The 23,595-nt window shown below is 40.1% G+C and overlaps 1 protein-coding gene across 17 annotated transcripts in view; it reads right to left on the reverse strand.

Moving 5' to 3' along the window:
* Nucleotides 1-2,752: 2,752 nt before the first annotated feature.
* Nucleotides 2,753-23,595, reverse strand: part of plekhm3 (pleckstrin homology domain containing, family M, member 3) — a 126,183-nt gene continuing 105,340 nt past the window's right edge. For 16 of the 17 annotated variants that reach the window (XM_073046548.1, XM_073046550.1, XM_073046549.1 and 13 more), the window contains 2 exons: nucleotides 16,066-16,223; nucleotides 2,753-5,717 (listed from right to left, as the gene is read on the reverse strand). In XM_073046548.1, the coding sequence (XP_072902649.1) occupies nucleotides 5,543-5,717; nucleotides 16,066-16,223 (333 nt within the window). In that variant the 3' untranslated portion in view covers nucleotides 2,753-5,542. Of the gene's footprint in view, nucleotides 5,718-16,065; nucleotides 16,224-18,282; nucleotides 18,702-23,595 lie in introns of those variants that run through there. The other variant, XM_073046561.1, reaches the window with a different exon arrangement.

A 23,595-nucleotide genomic window follows, 5' to 3' on the forward strand; every position in this document is an offset into this window, starting at 1 on the left:
ATCACTGAGTGTGTGCCTTCAGGATTCTGTATCTCCTACCTGATAGTAACAGTGAGGTGTGAACTTCCCACTATTCAGGCCGTTTACAAAGACAGGTGTGTAAAAAGGGCCCAAAGGCTCACTAGGGACCCGAGTCACCCCAACCACAAACTGCTCCAGCTGGTACCATCTGGGAAACGGTACCACAGCATAAAAGCCAGGAGCAACAGGCTCTGGGACAGCTTCTTCCACCAGGCCATCAGACTGATTAATCCAAGTTGATACAATTGTATTTCTGTGTTATATTGACTATTCTGACATACTATTTATTATAAATTACTAAAAAATTGTACATTGCACATTTAGACAGAGAAGTAATGTAAAGATTTTTACTCATGTATATGAAGGATGTAAGAAATAAAGTCAATTCAATTTAATTTCAAGGCAGGTGGAGGAGTGGAATGAGCTGGATTCCTCTTGCATGGTGTCAGTATGGATTCATCAGGCTGAATTTAACCACTTGTTTTGACAAAATGGTCTCAGACATGAAACATTCACCCTATTTCTCTTTCCACAGAATCTGTCTGATCCGTTGAGTTTTATTCCCAGCATTTCCTTTTGTTACTCTAGATTTCCAGCTTCTGCGGTCTTGTTGACGCCACAGTTAAGAAAGCTCACTGATGCCTCTCCATCCTCAGGAGGCTAAAGATGTTTGACATGGCCTCTTTGATCCTCACCAACTCTTAATCAACATCCTGTCCAGATGAATCACGGCTTGATATGGTAACTGCTCTGTCTGTAACCACAAGAAATGATAGTGTTGTGGACACAACTCATCATGGAAACCAGTCTCTGCTCTAAGTGTCCACGCTTCTTGCTGCTTCAGCAAGGCAGTCAGCACAATAAAAGACCCCACCCACATTCTCTTTTCTCCAATTGGGCAGAAAGTACAAAAGCCTGAAATCACCAGGCTCAAGGGCAGCTTTTGGTTGGCATCCGTCTGTCTTGAAGGACAATGGGTGATGATGATCATCATCATCACAAACCTGGCCAGAAGGTATGGAAATCCTGAGATGCCCAGTCGTCAAGATCCCCCCCTCAGCCTGTAATCCAAAGGAAAGCTAATGAAGCAATACATTTAGCACCAGCTTGGCTGCAGGAGCTGCTGGCAGGATGTTCGATAATGTCCAGCCGCCTTAAAGGCTCCACGCCTGATTTGCTCTTGGGGTTTATTCCCACAGCCCTTGTCTCTCCCAAGGGGGCCCATAAGGCTATTTACCCATAGCTGGGGATCTGATTGAGCACTAGGGTGTGTCCATGTGTTCAGAGGCCAGACCTGCTCCCTGTCTTCTGTAGTTTAGCCTGAGTCCGAAAGGAATTCAGCTTCCGTGTGTCGCCAGCAAGGTGGCACTACATGAGACTTGCTGTTGGAGAAGCTCTGTACTGGCAGGGAGAGGCTTACACGTTCAGCTCACCTTTTCGCAAGGCTGCTTGCCAGCGGTAGAAGCAGAAAGTGAGAGTGACAAGCACTACCACCACACTACCACACTAGATGCATCACAACAACCATTCTGACTCCACTGTTGTAAGACTATTGAATGGTTCCCTAGTACAATAAGACGGTCTGAGGATCTCACAATCAATTCTTGAACCTTATTGTCAACCTGCCCTGCACTTCATCTGTGGCTGCTGCACTTTATTCTGCATTGTTGTTTTTATTTAGCTTGTGCTACATCAATGCACTGTGAACAGCAAGCTTTTCACTGTATCTCAGTATGTGTGACAATAATAAACCAATTCCAATTCTTATCCCACCTGGCCTACTTGCAACTCCAGATACACCAATGTGATTGATTCTGAAACTGCCTTCCCAGTTCAGGAGCAAGAAGGAGTGGACACTAATCAGCAGTGAAACTCACCTCCTGTGAATGAACAAATATACTGTGTGGATGGTATCATTTGGAAATTAATGAAGTTGATATTACTTGCTCAGGTAAATACAGGAGATCCTGTGATAAAAAAATTGGAGTGCAATTGTGTCAGTTCTTGTTCTCCCACTAAATCTTCATAAGCAGTACCCTGCAACCGAGGATGACTTTCTTAAATATCTGACAAGACCAATGCTGGAACTGCAGATTCCTTGTCAGAAGTAGCTGGTTAGTTTTTGGGGTAGTTTATGCATTTTACAATTTTTGCCCCCAAATCAAGGTCTTGAGATTCTTGATGATATCCTCAGTACCCCTCATCCACTTTCAATGGTCACAAGCCAGGACTTCCCAGGAGCAAGTGGGAAGATTGGATATTTCCAAGGAAGCTTTGGGCACACCTTTAAATCCTTTTCTTTGTCTACCTAGTGATCTCTTTTCATGACAGTGCTCTGAATAGGGCATCAAAATGTCAAACAATGCTGATCTTTAACATTTTGCTGATTGTGAGAACTTGTTATGGCCAAATTAACTGCTGTTTCCTAAATTACAACAGCAACCACACTTCTAAAAGAATTGACTGGCAGAAAAGTGCTGTGGCTCATTGGGAAAGGTGGTGACTTCCAGAATAGAAGAAAGCATTTTTTTTTTAAAAAAGGTGTTTCATCCCAGATCTTTTAATAACTATCTTAAAACCATGTGCTCTGATTACTACCTTTCATGCCATCATGTTAGTAAGGACTTTTCTCTTATGGGAAACTAAGTTCAATCATCATACCCTTAACCTTATTGTGACTAAAACCAGATTCCTTTGGTTCACTTGTCTTTAAAGCACAGTTAAACTGCAGTGGAATTTCATACCTTTATTATTTTGTAGATGTCTTTATAGGCTTCAGCTATACAAAAATCAATCTCAGGATAATTTTGCACGATTTATATACATAAATATATATTATAAAAAGCAACAGGATTCAAGTAGAACATTTTACAATTGCAGTAGTTATCTGAAGAATGACAAGTTTATGTATGCCTGATGCAGCTCCCATTCATCTACAGAAAATGCAGAAATATTGATTAGAAGTTAAGTCTTGTCACGCAGTTGGAGAGGAGAGATTACAAGTAATGTTATTAGACTGAAAGAGGCAGTGAGACAGTTGTCCAGGATCTGAGGCAGATAACAACCAATGAGGTGCAATCACCCCTCGGGGCTTTAGAAGTAACTTTGCACCATGATGTACAGAAACTGTCTCAAAAACCTGCTTTTGTTTCCTCCCCACCAAACGTTAATGTACAATCATTTCTGTTTCTTGCTGTTGGAGAAACACTAACCCCCAATACACCACACCGCATTTGTACGCAAATACACATGCCGCTGAGTGCTGTCGTGTTCAGGCCAAACACAGTTGCAAGGGGAAAAATGGTGGCCTGTTTCAGAACTGGAAACCTTATTCAAGGGAAAACTAGATCTAAATCATATACGCAAGATCACATCTCATGGGACTATACTCACACACAGCATGACTGTGGCACAGGCTGTCAGGTCAGAAGTAATTGTTTTCTCCATGCATGCTTAAAACATCCCTTTGATCACTGTATGCCAAAATACAACTAAAATTCTCTTTATAAATTGTTAACTTCTTCTAAAAAAACTTTCCTTCCACACAAACCTTAATAAAACAAAGTGACACTGACAGAGACAAATGTGCCTTATGTGATAACAGACTCATGTAGGTGGTGAGGGCAGAGGAAAATCTGAAACACTTAGTATTAGGTGCAGAAGGACCTCATCAACGGTCCACAACTTTTGTCCAAAACGCAATTCTAGAGAACAGCCACGAAAACGGTGTCCATTCGCTCCCTTAAGTATGCCTGAAATAGTACTACTCCCCAAGAGGTCTACTCCAGTATAATGTTAGTTTTCCTCCTCAACAGACATAATCCCCAGTCGCAGTGTTTTCTACTCACGGAGCACTGGCTGTAACCTACTTTGCCTAGTTATTGTGCAGCTCTAAACTCTATCCATGAGCTCCATGTATGTCAATAACTGGTAGTATGTGTAAAAATGCCTAAGTTCCCTATATTAACATTTTGCTCTAACCTTATTCTGGTTCCTTTTATTAAGATCTTGCCTTTATAAAAAAGCAAAACATCATGGTGTTTGGAAATCCAAAATGATACAAGTAGTCAGAAAATCAGGCAACATCGGTGGAGATAGAAACCGAGTTTACATTCCAGGCAGAGGACCCTTCATTAATAGCTCCTCCACATGGAGTATTTCTCACGGTTTTGTGTGTTTTTATTTCAAGGTCTTCCTTTTTCCTGCTCGTGCTTTTGGTCGTGAAGAGCTTAATTCTCTCTTATTGTTCACTGAACAAACTTCACCTTCTAGTTCGTGATGTTTGATGTTATTTAACCAGCTTCCCTCAGGATGCCGAGGGGATCAGAGTCTGGAAGAACTCAGGGGCTTGACTGAAGTGCACAATCTTTTTTTACATGCAACAGAACAAAATGGAAACACTGCACCTCATTTCTTTTCACTTCCCAGAAAACAAACCCCCCCCCCAAAATGCAATGAAGCTGGTAAGCACTAGTTGAAAGAAATCCCAGTGATTCCCACAAGGAGCCAGGAATTCTCCTCTTAAATTTGTGTTACAATCAGATGATTGTTAGGGTCACCAGTGCCAAGTCTGCTTATGAATACTTGTGATGTGTTGGAGTTGGCCCAGTCAGAACCTAAGCTCAGTGTGCTGCTCCTCCACCAGTTGACCGAAATGAATGCTGTCCCAGAATATCTACAGCCCTCATATCCAAAGGTGGGAATAACCATAAAAATATACACTTTGGATGAAAACAACTTAAATGAAAAGGTAGCAATTGTTGAACCAATGGAGCATCAGATTGGCTTTAAAAGCACAACAGAAAACTAACATTCTTATTAAAATACCTTTCCTCAGTAATACTCAGCCAGCAGGCAATAAGGAATAAATTTTTGATGGCCACTGTTAAAACAGAAAGACAAACCATAACACTGGTGGTTTGTCTACATACTGAATGCCTATTGTTCTGAGGTGAGGGTAGATGTGCACAGGTGAAGAGTGATGGCACTGGGGAATGAACATGTTGTCCACTTTTGCCAGTCAATGGTTGTAGCAAGTGCTTACAGAGTTAAAAAGTGTGATGCAATGCAGTGTCCACTGCAGTTTAGGAATTCACCCTATCCAAACCCAAGAAACCGACCACAGCAAAGTGACCTCAGTACACCAATTCAGAATAAGAATGCTAACTTGTCCCCAAAGGATTTCTGTACATTCACTGGAAACAAATCCACAGTTATTTTGCTCATGTTTTCACTTGTTCTTGACAGAGGAGGTGGTTTTTGAATTGCACAAATAGACAAAGCAACAAACTCTCAAAGTGTATGTCTAAAATTACAATCTATAACGTGTGCTTAAATATGAAGACTGAGTGCACTCTATGCTACTCTTTTTTTAAACTCCTACACCTTGTGTTTCATTCACAACCAAAATATCCTCTCTCAGTTTATTCTGTTACTGTACGTATATGGGGATCAAAATGCAGCCTATTCTATTTCTTAAGTGATGAAAGAATACCACACCGACTTAAATCTGCCCTGGATATCAAGTGGTTGGGTAAGAAAATTCAAATGCATTGCAAAGCTCAAAGTTGTCATCAAAGTCTAGTTTGCTCCAGAAAGATTGTGGCTTCTTCTTCAGCTCCCTGTGCACACAGCGGGGACAAGGAACGTTCCTCGACTTGCATTCAATGTGGAAAACTGCTCCGCAGATCTCACATCTATGGATAAAGAATAAAAGCTGTTACATGTTAATGAACATTGATTCCTTATACATACTTTACAAAGTATAAAGGTTATTTATATAGTGTCTTATATGATCTTAAGACGTTCCACATACCTTTTGTGTCTTTATGACTTAAAGCATGCTTACTTTCTAACTTTTCCCATCTCTGATGAGAGGCTTTTGACCTGTGGTTTAAACTCCACTTTCTCTGATCTGCTGTGCTTCTATCATTTTCTAGTTTCTTTTTCCTCAGATTTCCAGCATTTGCCTTTTAACTTCAGAGGTTACTTGACCTTGGTTCAAAATCTCACGTGAAAGACAGGATCTCCCACAGAATAGTTGTTCCTCAACACTGCACTCAGTAATCTACATTCCCTAGAGATTTTAATAATTATCAGATATGAATGAAAGGCTGATTTATACTTCTGTGTCGCATCTAAGCCGTAGCTACTGCGTAGACGCACCTCCCCCAAAAAAGTAACTCACGCGTCGCGGCGACGCAGACCGCAACAACTGTGATTGGTCCGCTTGGTAGCATCGCATTTCTTCCTACGCATTTCCAGTTGCTTCTTCTCCGCCATGTCTGTACAAATGTGAAATAGATGAACCAAATTGTCAAATCTACCTGCCGACATGTGAAAATGTTTGAAATGCATTTCCTCGTCCATGTCTCTCATGAAGAAACTCAACAGAGTGGCATAGAAACCCCGCTGCCAACTAGCGTTTTGGCGCATACCAACGCATGCTCGCTATGGCGTAGTGCCTATGTAGAAGTATAAATCAGGCCTATGGCGTAGCCCATACGCAGAAGTATAAATCAGCCTTAAGATTTAACCCAATAGAGTTACATTGCATTTCACCACTTTACCAGTGAAAGAACTACCTTGTTTGGCTGTTTAAAGTCCATGTAAATCTACCATTACAAGTATATCAACAGATCAGTTTTGAAAATTTCTGTTAAATTAGCTTCCAAATGCTAGTTAAGCAGCATATTTCTGATTATAAAAATAAAACATTTATTTAATAGCATTAGCTAATTTAGTGATACAGTTCTCCTAACGTAGTGTACTGCCAGAATCTTAAAACGTTGAGTAATCACTGATTCCATAATATAACCGATTACAGGCCCTCTGTAGCCTACAAGCACCCAACATATATACCACCTGCAAGTGGTTGGGAGACCAGAAGGATAAATTTGCCAGCTGCAATGGCACTGTGGGCATCTTCTACTGTATGCAACCTGGTTCATGGTTGCATTTGTGATGCAAAACTATTCGTGTTATGAACAGTTCATAGGGACAGAGCCCTGACATACCCTGGGGGGTGACCTGTACATAGAAGTAACAGATGAAAATGGGCACATGGACAAAGTAAAAGTAGAATTTGCAAAAGAAAAATAGTGGAGATTTTGAAATGAGTATGTTGCAAATACTTAGCAGCTCAAATAGCGTGTGTGTGTGGGGGGGGGGGGAGGGGAGGTGAGTGAAGGGGAGAGGGTAAAGAAGAGGGAGTTAATTTGTCATCTCTCACTGCTCTCCACCTGTGGTTCCTACTGTTCTCTGGCTCTTCCACCATGTTTATACCAAGAACAATTAACGAGTTTCTGCCACTGATCTTTCATTAGTATTTGAAGCAGACTTCTGGTTTCCAGTGTTCACTGTATTTTGCTTTTAGACAAATTCTTCACTTGTGAATCGCTCTTGAATGTTGTCCTGCATAAACAGCTGGGATGTGTTGGGTGTGGTTCAGTTTAACTCACACTTCTATATCAGAAGGTGACAGCTTTGAGCCCCGCTACAGAACACTAAATCCAGGCTAACAGTTAATTGCAGTAACAAAGGAGACTGCATTTTAAGATGCTGCCTTTTAGAGGAAATATTAAATTAAGCAGCTTTCTTACCTTTCAGCTTGATATTAAAGGTTCTGTAAAGCAGAGGAGTTCCACCGGACTAATATTTATTAAGGCCAAGTAGACCAGCTTAAGTAGTTCACTTTGGACTATTATCACACGTTGGGACTTGTATCAAAACTGACTACCATGTTTGCTATGTTACAAAAATGACTATCCGCAATTTTTTTTTCATGAAGTGCTTGAAGATGCTTTGGAGAAAACAAAAATGCAATAATTGATTTCTAAATTCAAGTTGTTGTGGTTGATATTTTTCTTTATGTTGCTCCATTCAAAGCTACTTTTCTATATTTTTTGAGGTCTCTCAGGATTGTTGGACCTGCTTGTACTTGTTACCTTTTTGACACCTATTGCACAACACCTAGTCCTTCCTTGAGAAGAGGCTTCTCACACATGAACAGTGTGCGAGGCTGCAGTGGAGGCTTTTTGGAACACGACTGGCCACTTTGTAGCTGCATGCGCTATTACCAAGAAATTAGTGTCCATGAATGGTCCGGCAAAATCCACGTGAATCATCTGCCAGGGCAATGCAGGCCTTTCCCAGGGATGGAGAGGCGCTGCTCTTAGCATCTTCTGGATGTGTTTGGATTCCGAACAACGCACGGGAAGCCGCTTGATCTGCTGACTTATTCCAGATCACCAGACAAAGCTTTGAGCCAATGCTTTCATTTTGACCGCACCTAAATGACTGGCATGTAGCTCCTCCAACACTTTAGCTCTCAGTTTGATTCCTCATTGTTGTTATAGTGAGGGTGGTAATGAGGGCAAGCTCCCACTACCTATTAAGTGCTCCCAATAGCGTGCATCTCAAGTAGCCTCTGACAACCGAATCCAGATCCTGGCCTTCACATGTGGCTTACTACAAAGCCTGGCGGAACTGCTTCTACTGACAGAAGGGGCAAAGGCAGGTTACTGGCACCTTAAAACGCCATCTCTATGGGCAGATGGGGCTTGTCAGTCGTGCTTGGCAGCTCATCTAGGAGAGGGAAAACTCTGATCTCAATCTTCTGCTGCCTTGTGGCTACGATGAGAAGGCTTCAAGAGTAAACCCCGATGGAAGAATCTGGAGCTGGAATCCCTAAGGCAGTTCTACGTTGAACTCAGTGGTGACTGGCAACTCCTGCGACCCTGCTGGTACCAAACTGTATCGGTCTCTGCTGTTCCTTTAGGTTCATCAGATGTGTGGAGAGGGGGATCTTGCTACATGGGCAACAGTTCTCCACGTTGTACTGACCAAGCTTGCATATCTAGATAGGATGCAACATCCATGGTTGACCCTGACCCAAGTTCATTCTGGCCCTGGTAAAAATAGGAGAACTGGATGTTCTGCTGCACATTCCAGCCATTTTGGCTTGCCATGTAGACCTGAGGCAGTGTGAGGTCTTTTCTGGTTTTCCTTTGGATCACTTCTGCTTTAATAGGGAGACTTTCAATTTGCATTTGAGAGAATACATCAAGAAGAGGGTCTTCTTTTGTAAATTTTTCCGGTATTTCCTTTTCCAAGTATAAATGGGACAATCCATCAGCATTTCCACGATTAGTCATCCTCTTGAATTCAATCTCATAATTGCGTCCTCTAAGAAACAGAGCCCACCTCTACGTTGTGCCACTGCTGTTAGTGGAACACACTTCAGTGGATTGAAAATGGACACCAGTGGTTGATCAGTAACAAGGGTAAACTCTCTCCCATACAATAACTAGTTCACATCCAAAACCAGACTCAAGACTTCTCTGTCAATCTGTGCTGTAGGGGAACGTGATGCAAAGGCTATGGAGCATTCACTTCCATCACTCATGACATTCAATTCAAGTTTAATTCTCATTTAACCATATATGAATACAACCTAACAAGACAGCGTTACTATGGGGTCAAGGTGCAAAGACACATTATCGACAGTCACACACAGTAAGCACGCACAAGATCACAATCATGAAATAAGAGTCCCGAGGCCCAACTCCCCTCCACCCCCAACTGTGACAATGCAGCCTGACGTATACAAGTCAACAAACCCATGAAGAATTTCAGTAATAATATGACGGGGGGGGGGGGGGAGAGGGAGGGAGGGGTGTGTGTGTGTGTGTGTGTGTGTGTGTAAAATCCAGAACCCCTAGTCCACTGATATCCTGATATCATCTTTCAACTAAGCCCTAACGCCCGACTCCCACTAAACAAATCTGTGGATTTGAGGTCCAGCCAGTCCCCAGATATACGAAACACAACCAGACAAATATATAAGTATATAGTTCAGACCCCCAATCCGTTTTAAATCTTCAGTCACCACAGCAGCGCTACACCACCCTCGGTAGAGCACGATGGCTCAGATACCACTCCTCCTGCAGCTGAAAAGTAAGTGACCCTGTAGCTTGAGGCCTGAATCCATTGAGTGCTGACCGAGGACTAGGCCCCCTCCATCTGCCTCTGCTTGCATCCAATAAATCAGTAAATTGAACTTGTGTCATACCAGATTAACAATGTCCAAAGTAGTCTTGTGATCACAAGAAAAGTGACCATAATGGCCACCCGCTAATCTGCTGTAAGCCTCCACTGACTCAGGCAGCAGCATGTTGCGCAGCTCTTTCATTATCTCCGCCAGCAAGCAACTCACTGATGCAGTAGACCTGTAGTCCTTTGAGTACTTAACGTAGAGTAGGATCTTGCGATCATTAGACATACACTTAAGTAGAAATGTAGCACCTTTCTTGACCCCTTAGAAGCCGCTGTGATCAGTCACGCTGCCATCTTGCATAGTGCACAAACATGTGATATGACTGTACCAATACCATAAGGCAAGACGCCACAGACAAGTTCACTGCACAATGTGGATCCTGATGTGTGAGTACAGTGTCTTGACGTCTTTACCTTTTGGAAAGCCACATCACACTGCTTTGTCCATTGCCATTTCTTCCCGATCTGTAGAAATGAGTTCAAAGGGTAGAGCACAGTAGTCCAGTTTGGCAGGAATCTGTCATAGTAATTGACAAATTCTAATAATGGTCCCAACTGTCACACATCCTTTGGCCTTAGGGCACCCACCATTGTTTGAATTTTCTCAGCACACTTATGTAATCCTTGTGCGTCAATGGTGTGGCCACAGTAAGTGATGCTTGGTTTAAAGAATTCACACTTGCCACGTTGTGCTCTGAACCCATAATCTTCTAATAATTTTAATAATGTCTTTAGATTTTGGAGATGTTCCTTGTCATTCTCACCAGTAACAATGATGTCATCCTGGGAAACCTTGCAGCACCTGGTCCATAGCTTTCTGTTAAGAGTACAGGTGCAGATGCTACTTCGAAAATAAGCCTATTAGAGTGATAAAGCCCTTTTGTGAGTGCTTACAGCAAGAAACACTTTGCATTCTTCATTCATCTCCATCTGTAGGCAAGCCTCAGCTTAAGTCCACTTTGCTGAAGTGTTTCCCTCCGGAAAGGTTTGCGAAGATATCCTCTATCCTCGCAGAGGGTATTGATCTGCTTTCAGTACTGGGTTGATGGTGACCTTAAGATCACCACAGATCCTGACAAACCCGTTCTCCCAGGCTACTGGGACCACTGGCATTGCCCATGCACTCCACTCAACCTTGGAAAGAATTCCTCAGCCTTCATGCGATCAAGCTTACTGGCTATTTTATCATGGATGGTATGAGGAACCAGATGGGCAGAGTAAAATCTGGGTGTGGCATTTTCATTTAACACTATTTTACCCTTGATATGTTTGAGTTTTCTAATGCTATCCCTGAACACTGTTGTGACATCATCCAGTACCTTTCAGGATCGTTTTCAGCTGAATCTATTGCAGAGGATGTGACAAGCAAATGGTGGATGGACTTCCAATCAAATAGTAGTTATCTCAGTCGATCACAGGTCTACAATGCTGGCCCTCCCATTTTTACCACATACAAGTCCAATGTGGCTTGTTGGTTGTTGTATTTCACTTTTATGAGTGTTATACCCACAGCAGTTATCTTTTCTCCAGTATAAGTTCTTAGTTGGATATCTGCAGGCTTCAATTCAGTATCTTTGAAATGCCATTCAAACTCATTCTGTGGAATGACTGAAACAGCCGAGCCAGTGTCCAAATGCATTTTAATTAATTTGTCATTCACTTCTGATGTAAGCCATATGGTTGCCTATTGTTAGTTTTCACATTAAATCTCAAGGCTACCCAGTTCTGTGTCATTTTTATCATTATCAGATTTTTCATTAACACCATGAGGATTAGTACTCTTTTTGAAACTGCAACTTGACTTTTTAGGCTTTTCTCTATTCTGTGCAGATCATTTATTTTTGTCTTTTGAAATGTTCTTTGTATGTGTCTTACTTTGTTTCATTTTCTACAAGTTTCACCTTTAAACCAGCATTGGTCTAGTGTACGTGAGCCCCTGCCACAATGGTAAGATAATTTGTCTGACCGGCCAGATTTTTGTTTTGATATTGCAATTTTGTTCATGCTTACTTTCATTCCTGACTACAACTCAATTGCATCTGTCTGATGTTTCCATTGATACAGTGATTTCAACTGCTCTTTTAAATGTGAGTTGTGTTCAGTTAGAGGCCGTTTTGGAAAGCTTTCTTGTATGATCTTACAAACTAAATTATCACTCAGTGAATCCTTAAGCCCATCAATGACAATGCTCAGACTATTTTTTTCAATTCAGCCACATAAGCTGAAATAGACTCCCCTTCCTTTTGATTATGCTTATGGAATCTACAGAGTTCTGTAATTAATAATGGTTTTGGTTCTGAAGAAGGTGGTATTCATCAGAATCAGGGCATGTCCTCTTCTCATTACTACCATCAATGACGAGGTACAGGAGCTTGAAGACGCACACTCTTCCTGTCGGCATCAGATTTCTGAATGGAACATTAACACTAACTGACTATTTTGCTCTCTTTTTGCATTATTTCTGGGTTTTTTTTATAATTTTATTGTAATTTATGGTAACTTTTGTTATTCTACTGTACTGCTGCGACAAAGCAACAAATTTTACAATGTACAGTATATCAGTGATAACAAGCCTGATTTTGATTCTGAACTGTAGAGCTCCCTCAAAGAACTGACACAGGATCCATAGACTGAGTGGTCCTTTGTTTAGCTTTTCTACAAAATAATTCTTAAAATCCATTTGTTCCTGAGGTGTCTCATCTCATTGTTGTTCAGTGGACACACAGACCATGATGATAGGGCATGTAAAGCATAAACATGTAATGTTTGTTGATGCCACTGCAACAGTTCCCAAGTGTTTCATTCATTCATTCATTGAGACATAGTGTGGAATAGGCCCTTCTGGCCTTTTGAGCCATGTGCCCAGCAATTCCATCAAGCCTAATCATGAGAAAATTTACAACCTACCAACCGGTACGTCTTTGGACTGTGGAGAACTCCTGGAGGAAACTATATAGTCACAGGGAGAACATACAAACTCTTTATAGGCAGTGGCAGGAATTGAACCCAGGATGCTGGCACTGTAAAGCATTGTGGACATTGTCCACTGCGCTACTGTGGACAATGGAACTGTCATCACTAATCAAATGCAACAGCCATGTTTTGTACAAGGTACTATGGCAGCTAATCAATCAACTTGGCGAAATAATGATTAAGTGTAGTTAATGAGCTGAGAGGCTGGATGAGGGTTAGTGATCATAAGACAAGTATTTTGGTCTGATAGGTAGATAAGACTCCTTGCTTGAATTAGGGATGTGAAATTCTTTATGTCCACCTGACAAGGAAGACATTCCAACTGTAAGACAGCATTTTCCAAAATTCAGCAGAAAGCAGCTTCTCACATTCTTGCTTCCCGAATACACGTGAACAGACCTTCAGTTATGGACAAACAATTAGAAATATCTGGTCACCTAAGCTGGGAACAGCTGTATTTAGATGCCAAGGATGATCTGCATTCAGTGGTTATTAGTGTTTACTTTCTTCTCTATTATTTTCATATTTTACTACATTAAAGATGCATTATCAATAGGAATTGTTTGCTTTTGCAATGACACAAAGTAGTTGATAAAAGGATACAATCTTCTGTGACCATAAATATATGCAGAACATTATCCAGTGAAGTCATCTGGACACATTAGGGAAATGATGATAAGCATTTTGAAATGTTTCTATACTGATAAGAATTTCTTGTTTCATACAGCCTTAATTCTTTACAGCTATAGCAGTTTTAAATAAAGAACAGCATGCTTATAAATTTAACCACATAAAGATCAGTAAAAAAGGCTTCGAAACTAGCTGTCTAATGACAAGCCTATATTAAATAAATGAGGCACTGGTGAATTTCACAATAGTTTGAGACCATTTTCAAGTATAATACTTGTATATTTCAACAGAAAAAGGAGTCAGCACGCATACTTCTCGTGTGTGTGAGTGTGAGAGTGAGAGTGAGAGTGAGAGTGAGAGTGAGAGTGAGAGTGAGAGTGAGAGTGAGAGTGAGAGTGAGAGTGAGAGTGAGAGTGAGAGTGAGAGTGAGAGTGAGAGTGAGAGTGAGAGTGAGAGAGAGAGAGAGAGAGAGAGAGAGAGAGAGAGAGAGAGAGAGAGAGAGAGAGAGAGAGAGAGAGAGAGAGAGAGAGGGAGAGAGGGAGAGAGAGAGAGAGAGAGAGAGAGAGAGAGAGAGAGAGAGAGAGAGAGAGAGAGAACATTTACCTGCCCACTGGATTACATAATTTTAACATTTTAATACTGAGTTATATCATTTTCTATGAGGGAGAGGATTTGAATGCAGAGAATTAGAGAAAAGTGCATTACATATTAGAAAGCAAATCTGCATTGATCTATAATTATCTAATCTATAACTAGATTAATTCCTAAAGTCTTGATGTCATTTATTAAGCTTCTTAAACCATCTATGTCGCAATTTCCTCATGATGCCAAGCTTACAGTTTTAATGGGAAATAAGGCCAAGCTGTGAAGTCAATTCTTTTCACAACATTCCTTACATTTTTTGCTTCTTTAATTACTATTAATTAGCTCTGAGGTTGGAGATCCACAAGACAGCAGATCTGTTTTGGCAAAGGGGCTGTCTATCGGTGGGTCCTCAGGTGGCTGTAGGTACCGATCTGGGATCCACATATTCTAGATTTAATCTGGGATGTTAGGATAGATTCCCTTAATGGAGGACGCCTGTGCACGACTTTGTGTAACATAGGGATGCTGATGGACAAGCAGCCACCACACCATCCTTGACAGAATGGGATCAGGATCTAGTGGCATGGAACGCAAAACCACTGGGGACTGTGATTACTGCAGCCTATTACCACCTTCACTGCCATTGTAATGTGTCATCAAGTTCCACCAGCTTCACCACTGAAGTCTTGGCTAGCTTGCTCTTTGTCTGGAACCCCTCCCTTGACTTTATTGCCAAGGGTAATCCTACCAGATCCTAGCATAGCTCTTGGAATTTCACAAGCCTTTCCACCATGATAGCGTGACGATCCTCGAAGAAGGGCTAGGGTTTACTTGGGCTCCAAGGGGGTTCAAGTTTAAAAACAAGCTTTGCTTTGTAGTGGCACAGATGAACTTGACAGAGATCAACTGAAATGTTTTTTCAAAGAAGGGAGTCAATGGACATGGTTTGATGTATTTGTATCACATTCTCATCAAGTCAGTCCTGGTTCTTTTTTGGTTGAGATGCCAAATACCAGTTATGTTGGATATTTCATGGCTTCAGTGGGCTGGGAATCAACAGGTTGTCTCTAAAGTTCTGTCTGAGAACTACTACTTCTGTGGGATCATTAAGAGCTCCAGTATAATTAACAAACGAACAAACATGTCCATGCATGCAAAACTGCTTGAATTATAAATGTTCAAATTACACATTTTTGCTAAAATGCAATTAATACTTTGAGGTATGTGCCTTTGATTTTCACTGTAACAAATACCATAGTACTCCCTGCCCATAAGAATACGTTGCTCCATAATACATTTTCACACAGGTTGTGATTTACAAAATGGGTTTAAAAGTGTTTATCAGGATCCCAGTCCTTTTTGTGAATCAAAAGACAACTATATATGTATATACACACACAGTGTGCCTATAAAACATCATTTACTCTGACAAATAAACAACATGGAAGATTCGGTAACATACCCTGAAATAACCAGTATCCAGTAATGTCTGTAGACATTAGGACGAGTAAACTAAAGCAAAGTCAAAGAGATTGGAACTAAGGAGTATTTGAAAGGAGACAGGGGTAGAAAGGCAAGGAAGAAATTCTATGGTTTAAGACCTCAGCAGCCTAAGTCACAGTTGATATTGAATTCATTGAAATTCGGAACACACAAAAGACTAGAATTGAAATACAAATATTTCAGTATGATGTAAAGCTTGAAGATTAAAGAGAAAGGAATGGGTAGAAAAGTAAGGTATCTCAAATACAGAGAGCTTTGAAGCTGCAATCATTTCTCACCCAAAGCCAATACATCTACCTTGTGGTGGTGGTTCCTTCAAAAGGATAGATGATTTGCCCACCGTTACAGATCTCACAGATAAAGCCTTTCTGGCTACAAAGGCTACAACTGTACACATGGGCACTGGCAAATTTGTTGATTTTCATGAGGAATGGAGCAAGTTTGCCTTCGAAGACCTATGAGAAAAGGGGAGAAAAAGATAGGAGGTCATAGACAGGCATTTAAAATGGGATTGTATCTGCTGATTAAGCCCTCATCATTGCTCTGTTTTTCTGGTCTACTATTTTTCACCCAATCAGCAAAAGACATAGGAACAGCATTAGGCCATTTGGCCCATCAAGTCTGCTCTGTAACAGCTTCTCCTCCCCCCATACCTTGAATGGCACCATTTTCCCCATTATCTTTGCTCTTAATGATGACTCCAAGTACAGCAGTACAGCAAACCTAGAATTAATGTGCATATTTTCAAATAGCTCATGTCCCTGTAACCTCATCCAAAACTTCTTCAATAAGTGAATCCTTTCAGTTCCAATCTGTAATTGACAGCTATGCCTTTGGCTACTTAATCTTATAAAACTGTGGAATGCCTTTCAAAGATCCCCTGAAACCTTGTCTCCTTAATGAAGCTTTGGTCAACTGTCCATATATTTGCCTTAGGATGTTTTACTAACTAAAGGCGCTATAGATACAATTTCTGATGTATTTGCGACAATAGTCAAGACATTAAGAAATATATATTTTTTCCCCTCTGCTTTCCATTTGATATCCATTATTGGGATAGAGATAGATTTGCTTTGATAAATTCCAAATAGCTCATCCACTTGGATGGTCTACACCTATATACCTTGTCATTAGAGCTGGCTGATCAAGCTACCTACATCAACAATGAGGTCTCCATTTTATTTTCTCTTCCTCTCAAATTCCTGGCTAGCTCAGCAATGATTGGACTCTAAGCCATTCTTCTGAATCCTGAGGGGGCAAGTAGATATTCCCATGCTGTTCCAGTAAATGTGTTTTGAAATTAGATTAGATTTTGAAATTCAAAAGTATACCATTGTGTGTGATGCAGTTTGGTGCATTCCCAGTTTCTGAATTGGTGAGTTAAACTCTAAACTCTTTTATATTTCTATAACCTTCTCCATTGACATTTCAATTCTGAAATGAAAAGAGTGCAACAAAAAAACAACTGTACAATTTCAAACTATCTGGACTCAACCAAATAATTTTATGTACTTACTACAGATCAACATTTTTCCCAATCCTGTGAATGGAACCATAATGCTAAGTATGCTTTTTAGTGTACTGTAATAGGCTAAGACATAGTACAATAATCCTTAGCCACAATAAGTTGCATTGATTATATAATGACTGTGTACCATGGTGTCCTGTATCCTTTAAACATCAACAAATACCATAAACTTCAGTTTTCGGACTTAAACTACAGCTTCTGTTTACAGTTGTTTCTGCAAATAGAAAGCTTTTCATTACTTACTGCATCAAAACTTTACATAAGTTTTTAACTCTTGTCAAAACTCAAAAATTTTTAAGCTCTAGCTTCTCTGGTCTCTCCACAAAATGAGAAAAGCTTCATCTCTGATGTTGTCTCAGTAAATCTCTACCACACTTTCTCCAAAGCCCTGACATTTTTCCTAATGTTCTCTCCCAGTCTGAATGCAATACTTCAGCTGGGCCCTAACCAATCATTTATAAAAAGGATTAGCATCATTTCTATATTAATAGTCTACATATTTTTAAAATACATTTCTCAACTTATCTTCCTACCTACAAACATTTGTCAATTGGAACCTCCAGGATCTCAATGTTCCTGTCAGTCCTTTAATAGTGTACCATTTAGTTTAGTGTGTATCTCCTCAGATTTCCTAGCAAATGCTCCATTTCACACTTCTCACGATTAATTATTATCATTAGTGTCTCTTTATTTCATGAGCAGATGTTTGCCACCAACCTCACTATTCATTTAGTTTCAAGTTTTGCATCAACTGAAAAATTTGTGATGATGCCCAGTCACATTGGCACATCCTCTCTAATCCCAATTTTTCAGTACCTTTTGAAACTATTTGATTCCACATTACAAGCTTACTGTCCAAAAATGAAATAAATTGCAAGTAGCTGCTGTTACAAGTATTGATAAAGCAATAAAATTCAAAGTTCAAAGTAAATTTATTATCAAAGTACATGTATGTCACCACATACAACCCGAAAATACATTTTTTGTGGGCATACTCAATAAGTTCATAATAGAAACAATGAAAGACTGCACCAATTTTGGCATTTAACCAGTGTGCAAAAGACACACACTGTGAAAATACACAAAGAAATAAATAATAATAATAATTCTAATAATAAATAAGCAATAAATATTGAGCATATAAGATGAAGAGTTCTTGAAAGTGAATCCATAGGTTGTGGAAACATTTCAGTGATAAGGCTAGTGAAGTTATCCCCATTGGTTCAAGAGCTTAATGATTCAGGGCTAGTAACTTGGTGTTGTTAGTCCTGAGGCTCCTGTACCTTCTTCCTGATGGCAGCAGCAAGAAGAGAGCATGTAATGGATGGATGGGGGTCCCTGATGATGGATGCTGCTTTCTTGTGATGTTTTGCGTAGATGTGCTCAATGGTGGGGAGGGCTTAATCTACAAATGATTAAAATATTGTTGTTTTCATAATTGCTCTTTTCATAATGTAATTCTAACAAAATTTCTCACTTAACAAGTTTTGGGATAGTCCAAATCCATCAGGAATGATTAACCTAAATAGAACCATAGAACATTACAGCACAGAAACAGGCCTTTTGGCCTAATACAAAATATTTGCTCATATGCCAACAAGAATGAACCAGAACTATAGATACAAAATACTATGCCTCAACCCTTTGTATTGACTTATTAATCAGTTAATTGAACAATTTTGTTAACACATAGGGTAAAGCCTAAAAATCTTAAACAATTTTATAGGCAAAATACCTTGGGCTTGACATGAACAACTTTCGAACTGGTTTCCCTCATGAGGTGGAACAAATAAAATCAACTTTCATTTAATCACTACTTCAGTTTCAGGCACTGGTCACTCTTCTGCATAGCAAATTACTTTAATTTACCACATCTATAGTCACTAGGCATCAGTCATGGCTCAGTAAGTCGATAGTATCCTTATTACTAAGTCAGCATTTACTGCTTTGCACCTGAGCAGATGAGGTAGGTTGACAACCCTGTGCAGCTCCGACCAAGTGCTACATGATACAGCTATTGTCTGCATTCTGGATGGACTGCCCAGAATATAGACCTCCTGGGTGATACAAACATTCCATAGCATCATTTGAAGGGCAGAGAACCTTCCCAATATTCTGGTCAATTATCCATTTGATCATAATGGAATTCTGGAACTTTGCTGTGTTCAATATGGTTGCCTCACTTTTGATGCTACAGTACTTCAACATTTCAGTATTTTATAGAGACGGAACTACTTCATAATTATGAAGTACTTCAGGAGAAGACTGTTAGATTATAATTTTATCCTTCTGCTGCTGGATAAAATTTGATCCCTCCCTTGCTAAAGTGTAATGAGACATTACAAATCACCTTTCAAGCTCACATTCAGAAATTAGAGGGAAAAAAACATTTGTAGCAATTACAATACACATGCTGGGTTCATGACCTCAGCCAGTGTTTGATGTATGCAGTTGGACAAATGAAGCTGCTGAGAGACAGAACAATGAGAAATGCTCAAATGGAACCAAGGCAATTTACCCTGCACTTTCCCACAATATCTGCATACCATGTGCAACTTTCTATGCTAAAATATCTGATGCAGAAATAAAACTACTGCCAACCAAGATTCATGGAAATGGAACCAGCATTTATATAGCTTCTTTCACAACCTGAACGTGCTTCAAAGTGCTTTTTGATGTGCAAGTGTAAAGTAAAAAGTGATGCAACTAATTAAAGGGTCAGATTGATCTTAAGTGCACTACATAGAGGCTGGAGGACCTGTACTGTGCTCTAATGTTCGAATTTCATACAGAGAGATCCCATATTATGTGCAAAGTAATAACGAGTGCTTCAGTTAACAAGCTAAGGATAAATATTGGCCAGAGCATTGGGCAGAATGTCCTTCTCTTTTTTGAACTTGGACTGAGTTTTAGTTCAATGTCTTGCCTGAAACATGTTACCTCAGACTCTCTCAGTAGTACAATGAGTTGCTAGGTGTTAACCTCTGGAGTCAACCTTAAACTTAGTGGCTTATGACTCCGAGCTCAGTGCGTTATCAACTGAACCAGCTAACAAAGGCTTTTTTTTTGCCTTCTCAGTAAACAGAGAGAAAATTGAGCAGGAAGAAGGGACACGGAAAGTTTGACACGATGTGTGGAAGGAAAGTTATAGGGCAGTCAGAGGCTTGACTGTTGAGAGGTATCCTGAAGGTGAGATTCATTTATAAAAGGCAACATGTTGGCCAGACTCCCACTTCAATCAATTATTGTAAAATCTAAACAGTCTGCTTTTTCACTCAAATGATTAATGGCAAATTCAGTAAATTAATGAGGAAAAAAGTAGACTCCTGCTTCTTGCCGGGTTTTATTAATTGGTTAGCAGCATAGTTGAATCCTGATGAAAGTACAATTGGCAAACCAAGAAATGTTATGCTTGAGCAAGGATACCTATAAACTGCATTATGTAAAATAAAAGCAAGCAATTTGCAAAATGTTGTTATGTTCTATTTGAATAAATAAATGAGAAAGACTAATATAGTTCCAGGTCTGACCAACTCTTTGGCAGCATTACTGTTGTGCAGATTAGATTTAAGTGGTGACCACTCATGTAAAAAGTCAGGATAAAAAAGAAGCAATGATAAACTTCAGGCTGCTCGCATTGTTTTACTAGAATGTAAACACAAAATCAATGTATGACTTGAACTTGAGGAGATTTGGTATCTAGCAAATTTCTACAGATGTACCGTGGAGGGCATTCTAACTGGTTGCATGAACATCTAGTATGGTGGAGCAATTGCACAGGATCAGAAAAAGCTGCAGAGGGTTGCAAATTCAGTCAGCTCCATCATGGGCAACATCAAGGACATTTTCAAAAGGTGATGCCTCAAAAAGGCACCATTCATCATTAAACACCCCCATCACCCTGGACATTCCCTCTTGTCATTGCTATCAAAGAGGAGGTACAGGAGCCTTGAGACATGCTGTCAATGTTTTAGGAACAGCTACTATCCCTCCACCATCAGATTTCTGAACAGACATTGAACCAAACCATGAACACTACCTCACTATTTTTGCACTATTTATTTCATTTTTAAATATATATCTCTTACTGTAATTTATAGTATTTATATATTTCACTGTAATGCTGTTGCAAAACAACAAATTTCATATTAAACCTGATTCTAATTCCGAGAGAGAATGAATTCCAGCTCTTTGGGAAGCAAGATACAGTATTCCAAATGAAAGTCAATAAAGATAAGTTTTCAAAAAAAAGGGTCAACCTTTATACTTCACTGAAGTGTGAAATCTAGATAATGGATAGGATATGGAATAAGGAAAAAATGATGCCCCAGTAAATAATTTATATAAAATATACACAAGGTTTGAGACATTGAGATGTACAACAGGCTTCTGGGAATTTTATCTTCACTGGGTTAACTACTAGAATTGCACACATAGAATGCCAACAGCAAAAAACAACATTGCACAGAAGCCACAGCATTTAGACCAGTATTCCGTGTTGTGGTCAACAAGTTCTCTTCTTCATTTCAGCCCATCAGCATATCCTACTGTCTGTTATCTAGTTTAAAATTATTTATCTCAATGATTTGTGGGGATTAGCGCTAGATTCTCACCACTCTCTGGGCAAGAATATGAACAGTAGGGCAATGAGGAGTGCAGCACAACAAAGAGATCTCTGAATACGGATCCATAATTCCTTGAAAGTGGCATCACATACAGACAGCTTTGGAACAGTGACCATCATAAATCAGAATATTGAGTACAGGAGGTGGGGTGTTGTATAAGATGTTGGTGAGGCCTAATTTGGAGTATTGTGTGTAGTTCTGGTCACCAACAAGAAAGATATCAATAAGACTGAAAGACTGCAGAGAAAATTTACAAGGATGTTGCAAAACTTGAGGACCTGAGTTATAGTGAAAGGTTGACTTTGTTGGAACTTTATTCACTGAAGCGTAAGAGAATGATGGGAGCTCTTGTTAAAATGTAAAAAATTATGAGGGGTATAGATAGGGTAAATACAACCAGGCTTTCTCCACCAAGGTTAGGTGAGACTAGAACTAGAGGTCATAGATGAAATATTTAAGGAGAACCAGAGGGGGAACTTCTTAATTCAGAGGATACTGCAAGTGTGGAACGAGCTACCAGTGGAAGTGACGGATGTGGGTTTGACTGAAACACTGAAGAGAAGTTTGGATAACTACATTGATGGGACGGGTATGCCGTGCTATGGCCCAGGTGTGGGTTGATGGGACTAGGCAAAATAATAGCTCGGCAGGGATTAGATGGGCTGCAAGGCCTGTTTTTGTGCTGTAGTGTTTTATGTGATTCTATAACAGTGTTTCTGCTGGGCTTACTTCATAATTGTGGCTTATGTGTCTGGTCTTTCTCACACAGAAACAACCATGAATCTACTGTATGAAACACATCTTAAAAAGTTCTATCAGGTCATCCCTCAGTCTACAGAAAAGAATTCCACCTCTTCTCTTTTCCCTTCATGGTGGTGTCATCCTTGTAAAATTAATGTTCTGATGGAACACAACAGCAAACACAGTTATCATCTCTGCAACACCCTGCCTCCCGATAATTATCTGCTGATCTGTTACCAGTCTTTCCTGTGTGTGATACAGCCATCCTTTCATATCGAAGCCAACAAGGTCTTCAGAACGCCTTGGGGAGCCAGCAATGGGTACACTGAATAACAACAATTGTTCCAAGGCCCTGTCAACTATTGTTTTTCTGCCTGTTGAGTTTGAATTGCAGTAATTAGTTATCTTGCTTAGCAAAACAGATCTTGAATAGGGGCTAATGAAGTTACAGGGAAGAAAAGAAGGTGAAGGGGTTGGGAGAGGAAAGGACAGCCTTCCCGTGAGAGGTGTTATTATACAACCCCCTCATGTCTGAGCAGCCTCCATGGCTGGCTGGAAGCTCGGCCATGCATGCTGAGTCAAAGTGACCACTTTCAGAAGCACAATGATCATGCAGCTTGACAGCTTACAGCTTCCCTATGTTGTGGCTCATCTACTATGACGCGATAGAGCCAAAAACATCCTTATTTATCTTTAAGTATGGAAAGCTGGTCCCTGCTCTCCATTACCCTGCCTTGGGAAACAGCATAAGACAATAGTCCCAAGAGGGCTCTGGAAGAGAGAGGTCTATTAAATAGGTTACTCTCCCACAAATGTTCAGTTTGTTCTGCTCTGTGATTTCATCAGACTTGACTTTATTCTCTAGAAGTGGAATATTTCTAATTAGAAGCTGCTATTTACTTTCAATAACATAATTAAGTGCCACAGGGTGTT

This window comes from Hemitrygon akajei, chromosome 5 (genome assembly GCF_048418815.1).
Source record: "Hemitrygon akajei chromosome 5, sHemAka1.3, whole genome shotgun sequence".
NCBI lineage: Eukaryota > Metazoa > Chordata > Chondrichthyes > Myliobatiformes > Dasyatidae > Hemitrygon > Hemitrygon akajei.